This window comes from Argentina silus (genome assembly GCF_951799395.1).
Source record: "Argentina silus genome assembly, chromosome: 4".
Lineage (NCBI taxonomy): Eukaryota > Metazoa > Chordata > Actinopteri > Argentiniformes > Argentinidae > Argentina > Argentina silus.
In genome coordinates, this window is record NC_139658.1 from 19,122,801 (window position 1) to 19,128,484 (window position 5,684).

General features: G+C 50.0%; 1 protein-coding gene across 1 annotated transcript in view; it reads left to right on the forward strand.

Annotated features, from left to right (window-relative positions):
• The first annotated feature begins 1,454 nt into the window (after nucleotides 1-1,454).
• LOC310803800 (low-density lipoprotein receptor-related protein 1-like) overlaps nucleotides 1,455-5,684 on the forward strand; it is a 65,732-nt gene continuing 61,502 nt past the window's right edge. Inside the window, exons 1-2 of the mRNA XM_083668695.1 lie at nucleotides 1,455-1,485; nucleotides 1,620-1,883. Coding sequence (XP_083524821.1) covers nucleotides 1,739-1,883 — 145 coding nt within the window. The 5' untranslated portion in view covers nucleotides 1,455-1,485; nucleotides 1,620-1,738. The remainder of the gene's footprint in view (nucleotides 1,486-1,619; nucleotides 1,884-5,684) is intronic.

A 5,684-nucleotide genomic window follows, 5' to 3' on the forward strand; every position in this document is an offset into this window, starting at 1 on the left:
TTAGTGCAGGGCTGCAGTGTTTGCCTGTGGATTTCTCTCCCTGGCCGGCTACACAAAGACCCCATTGTGTCTCCGTGGATACCCGCTGCACTTCAGTTAGGGCCCGCTCTCTGTAAAACCCTCTACCGCTAAACACCCACACCCAGCACTGACCACGACACACACCGAAACACCCCACACGCACCACCCACACACGCCACCCAACTCTATTCTCCACCACCCACAAAACCACACACTCTTTAATAAGCTCACATAATCACTGACTTGCACACTTGCACTCTCCCTGGTGTGTGAGTTCACTGGGTTTCTGGAGCATATTGATTGCCCATAACAAGCTGATGGCTGCACTTTCTTTTTTTTCCCCTGAAGCCTGGAGGCCTATTCTATATCCCCAGGCTTTCCTTCTCCCCCATGCCCATAGGCATGCCCCTGGCTCTGAGTCTAGTGGCAGACAGTGCCCAGCAGGATGGCTAGAGCCGGAGCTATTGATTCATGCTCACAGCATGATCCGTGTTCTGTAGTTTGCTGTTGAGGGGATTTTATTTGCACAATGGAGTGGCTATGATGTTGTTATTGATTACTGGTACATCAGAGGGAGGAGTAATCGACCTGAGTAACAACAAAGGCTGAACCTTCAACTCGGTCTTCCAGGGGTGTCGAATCTACAAGACACTGCGACTAGTACTTCACAGTGTTATATACAGATTTAAAATGTCTCTATTGTTAATTGTGACCATTACTTATGTACCAATGTCCCCCTACCCATCACGCCTACAGCCTCGCCCTGGATCCTGTCCTTCCCCCCTCCATGACCCCCCCCCCCCCCCCTCCTCTCCTCCAACCCCTCCCTTGCTCCTACAGACGGCATCTCCTCAATGCTCCTCAAAATGACCCAAACTTATCCCCCCCCCCCCTCTTCCCCTATCCCTCCATGTCTCTCTCTCTCCAGAATTCGCCTCCAACTGCACTCTCTCGAGTTGCCAGGACAACTGTTCAGTGACGCCATCGGGGCATGCCTGCTACTGTAAGAGTGGGTTTGAAATCAGCCTGGACGGCAAGACATGTAAAGGTGAGCTCCTCCAATCACTGGCAACCCTCAGCCCTCATCCTCTCTACACAGAGTGTGTCTGTGACCACATCTAACCACATGGACCAAACTCTAATGGACCACATCTAACCACATGGACCAAACTCTAATGGACCACCATTATTGCGGTTGAACTTTATGAGACACAACAAAAATACAACATTTAACTATAGTTGTATACCTAGCCAACTGTTAGTGGTCATGCTTACGGTCTCTCTGATGTGTGTGTGTGTGTGTGTGTGTGTGTGTGTGTGTGTGTGTGTGTTCAGATTTTGACGAATGTGCTGTGTACGGGACCTGCAGTCAGTCCTGTAGCAACGTCGATGGCTCCTATACCTGCTCCTGTGTGGAGGGCTACCTCCCCCAGCCTGACAACCGCTCCTGCAAGGCCAAGAATGGTAGGTACCCCCCACACCCCTCCCCCATCCCTCCCCCATCCCATCACGCCTGACAAGTGTCTTTTAAAAGCTCCTGCTTTGTCCCAAGAATCTGTGATGTTCTACACAGTGGTTTCTGTCAACCTCTCCCTCAGACCCAGTGGAGCGGTTGCCAGTCCTGCTCATTGCCAACTCCCAGAACATCCAGGCCACGTCTCTGAGCGGCACCACGGTCCACAGCCTCCTGTCCACCACCACCAAGCAGACCACCGCCATGGACTTCCTCTACGCACAGGAAACTGTGTGCTGGATCCACGTGGGCGACTCGCCCGCCTCCACGCACCTCAAGTGTGCCAAGATCCCCAACCTCAAGAGCTTCACCGACGAGAGGGTCATCAACATCTCCCTCAGCCTGCACCGTGAGTAGTACACTACAATATAGTACACTACACTACAACACACTCCTGCACACAATCAGCATCTCCCTCAGCCTGCACCGTGAGTCATACACTACAATAACAGCACACTACAGTAGAGCACATTTTAGGATTAATGCTGTCGTATTGGTATTTGTTTGTGATGTGTACCGGGAAGATTGGAGAGTACCCGAAATAAATTATTTTCCAGTAAAAAAGGAAGAAGAAAAACAGAGCCTGTGGATCTAAGGAAAAACATGTGTGCGTGCTTGTGTGTGTGGAGAGAGCTCGTAGGTCACCATCCGCCCCCCCCCCCTGTCTGCCCCTGCCTCAACCCACAATTTACAGCACACTCATGGCCTTTTTTTTGGAGCAGGCTTTACACAACGTATCAGAGGAAAAGCAGCAACCGCGTTCAACAGGTCCCATCACCTGGGATAGACAGTGCAGGAAGGCTCTTTTGAAATGTGTACACCATTTTCTGACACTTGAATAGTGAATTTTCATATCACGAGTATGTCCTAGACCTTCCAAAAAACATAAATGTACAAAATTTGAAATGTAGACACTTAAACACACACACACACACACACACACACCCCTCTGTGTGACCAGAGGGGTGGTCATAGCTAGTGCTTAGTGGGGCATAACGGGCAGATTGGGGTAAACATGCAGTCCCTGCAGCTTTAATTCACCAACCTATAGAGACACCATTCTACTGCTGCAGTTACAGGATACCTCCTGTCCCTGACCCCCTCCTCCCCCCCCTCCTCCCCCCTCTCCTCCCCGCCCTACCCACCATCACCCCCGCCCTGTCTAATTGAGCTCTAGACCCGCTCTGCTCAACTGGCTGTGTTTGACAATTCTGGAATGTGCCGGAAATTCCAATAGCTTCTAGTGGATTCTCCAAGCCTGCCACACACATGCACAGACATACCTACATAGTACACACACACACACACACACACACACACACAAAGAAACACATGTGCAGACACACACACACACGCCCACGCTCATGCACACGGACCCTCGCTCTGCAGCACAGTCTCGACGGTTCCTACGACGTGCATCGTGCATCCACGGTGTGCGGCGAAGAGGAAGTGATGCGGGGGCTGTATTGCACCGGCGGAGAAACAATAATAGGCATTCCACTTCCTGCTGCCACGTCACCAGCTTCCTGTTTCCAAAGTGATCCTCCAGGCTGGCTTGTGTGTGTGTGTGTGATACAGAGAGAGAGAGAGAGAGAAATAACAACAACAACAACAACAACAACAAATAGACCTGTACTTTGTCTTCAGTCCATTGGAGAAGTGGGATCCGCAGAGACCTTTTATTGAATAGAAGCCCGGTCAGTTTTACAAGGACTTATTATTGAGGACGCTCCAATCTATTTGTATTTTTAAGTGTTTGTCTTCCTAATCTGTTTATCAGCATGGAATCTTGGCCGGGCTCTAGAACTGCTGTTGGTAATGTGACACCGAGCGTCTCGCTGCAGAGAGAGAGAGGGAGCGCTGCGTGCAGTGTTGCCCCTCCAGGGCTGGCCCTCTGAGACAGTGAGAGTTGATGGTTGGCGTGTGAGTGTGACGGCGGAGGAACCGGCCCTGCTCACAGTCGACCCGGCCCGGTGCCTGGCAGCCAATGGGGAAGGGTCCGACACACAGGAAATGATGCATTAGCGGTCGCAGTGATTCATTGACCTCAGCATGTGACACAGATGAGCAGTCCAGATGTGCTCCAGCTGCACCTCTTCACTTTCTCTCTCCTTCTCTCTCTCCCTCTCTCTCTCTCTCTCTCTTTCTCTCTCTCTCTCCTTCTCTCTCTCCCTCTCTTGTTTCCCCTCACTTTCCCTTTCTCTGTGTGCCTACAAAACTACCACCACTGACTACCTCGGCCCCCCCCATCCCCCCCACCCCCCCCCATCTCATATTAATCTCAGCTTCTACCAGCATACAATAATGTAAGCTTATACTAATAAACTGTAGAATTAAGTCTAGAACACGAGGGTGACTAATCTGCTCTTAAAAAACACCTACCACCACAACACTTGAACCTAACAGGCTGGCTAGAAATAGGCTGGAACCTTAAAGAGAGGGGGGGGTGTGGGGGGGGTATATTGGTCATAGACAGGGGCATACACACTGGCTTTGCCAAGCATTCCTGCTTTAACACCCCTTTCTAATCTGCCAAGGAATCTGTGACCTGACCCCAGTACAGTAAATCCCTGGGTATAGTGATGCTCCTCAAAGGCAGACCTACATGGTAATGACAGGCCCCAGACCAGCTGCTGCTGTCACAACACTGTACACACAGCCAGTACTGTCCCCTGTACTCTACCACGGCCCTGCCGGGTGTTGTACTGGGATTATCTAACAACAAACACAAACAGACGGGTCAGTTCAAGTCGTTCACTGCTATAGCAAGCATGGAGTTAACTGCTCTCCTGTTTGTTAGTACAGAAGTTGCCTTTCAATCTCCTTAAGAGATCATGCGCTGGAACAGAGCGAGTCACTCTGTGCTGGGGCAGCAGCATGTTCCAGACCCGCTCCACATTCATAGCTTTGTTCTGCTTTTTAATCTCTCAAAATCTACCCCTTAAATGACCCCCCTGTCTCAACCACGTTGACATTATTGATGTGCCTCTTTGTCTTTTTCTCCTCCTCTTCTTCCTCCTCTTCTTCCTCCTCTTCCATCCTCTCTCTCTCTCTCTCTCTCTCTCCACTGGCCTGGTGTGCCCCCGGCTGGTCTTAACCAGTACCACGTTTTAGGAGGACGGCGTCTTTTTTTTTCTTCATTTTCTATCGTTCCTTTTTTTGTGTCTCCCTGGTGTGATTGGTTCTCCAGATGGTTGAAGGAGTTGTTTTGAATGCAGGAGATGGGTCGTGGGGATGTGGGGGGTGTGGGGGTGGGGAGCAAGTGGGTGTAAAGCTTTAAATCACAGTTTGTGATGGTGTTAAAAACAGATAGCAGGCGCTAGCAGTTACTAGGGCTCCGTAATGGTTCTGAATGGAACATTTACAAAATCCGATTTGTCCAATTGCAAGCTCAGGTTATAACCAAAGCTCTCCACGAATTCACTGAATAGAAATCTAGATCCCCTTTTTCTGATTGAAAGCAATTGGGAACAGAAGGCTACGCCCAGCAAACAAGTTATTTGATGGAAGAAGAGGGAAAAAAGAAAAAAAAAAGGGCACCATGGTCTGTTTTTTCAATTATGTTTTGTTGTTTTTTTATAGTGCAATTTCAGGCAGACAGAACTTCAGTTAATGAATCCTGACTGTTTTCCCCCCTCCTCTGGGGAACAGAAGAAGGGGAGGGATGGGGGGATGATGCATGGAGGAAGAGGAGGGGAAAGAAGTGGGAGGAAAGGGGGTAGCGGGAAAGAAGTTTTTGGCTTCTCCATGACCGGTTCTGTTTACCAGAAGTAGGGAAAAACGTAAGTCTGGATGATGAACAGGGGATGGAGTTTTTTTCGACTCTTTCGTTTTTTTGGGGGGGCGGCTGCACTGTTTCAGGGTGTTGCACAACCCTCCTCCCCTTCCTTCTCTCTGTCTCTGTCTCTCTCTCTCTCTCTCTCTCTCCTCATCCGTGCCTTAATCAATGTGGTGTGGAGCGGGCAGCTGGAAGTGTTTAAGCAGGACTTTGTGTTAAACTAAAGAGCACCTTTGGGATTGTGGTCCCTGATTCCCGTAAACCTCAGAGCCGGTGTTTCACAATGGCCAAGTTTCCTTAGTGGAAATATCTCTCTCTCTCTCTCTCTCTCTCTCTCTCTCTCTCTCTCCCACCCCCCCTTCTCCTTTGTCT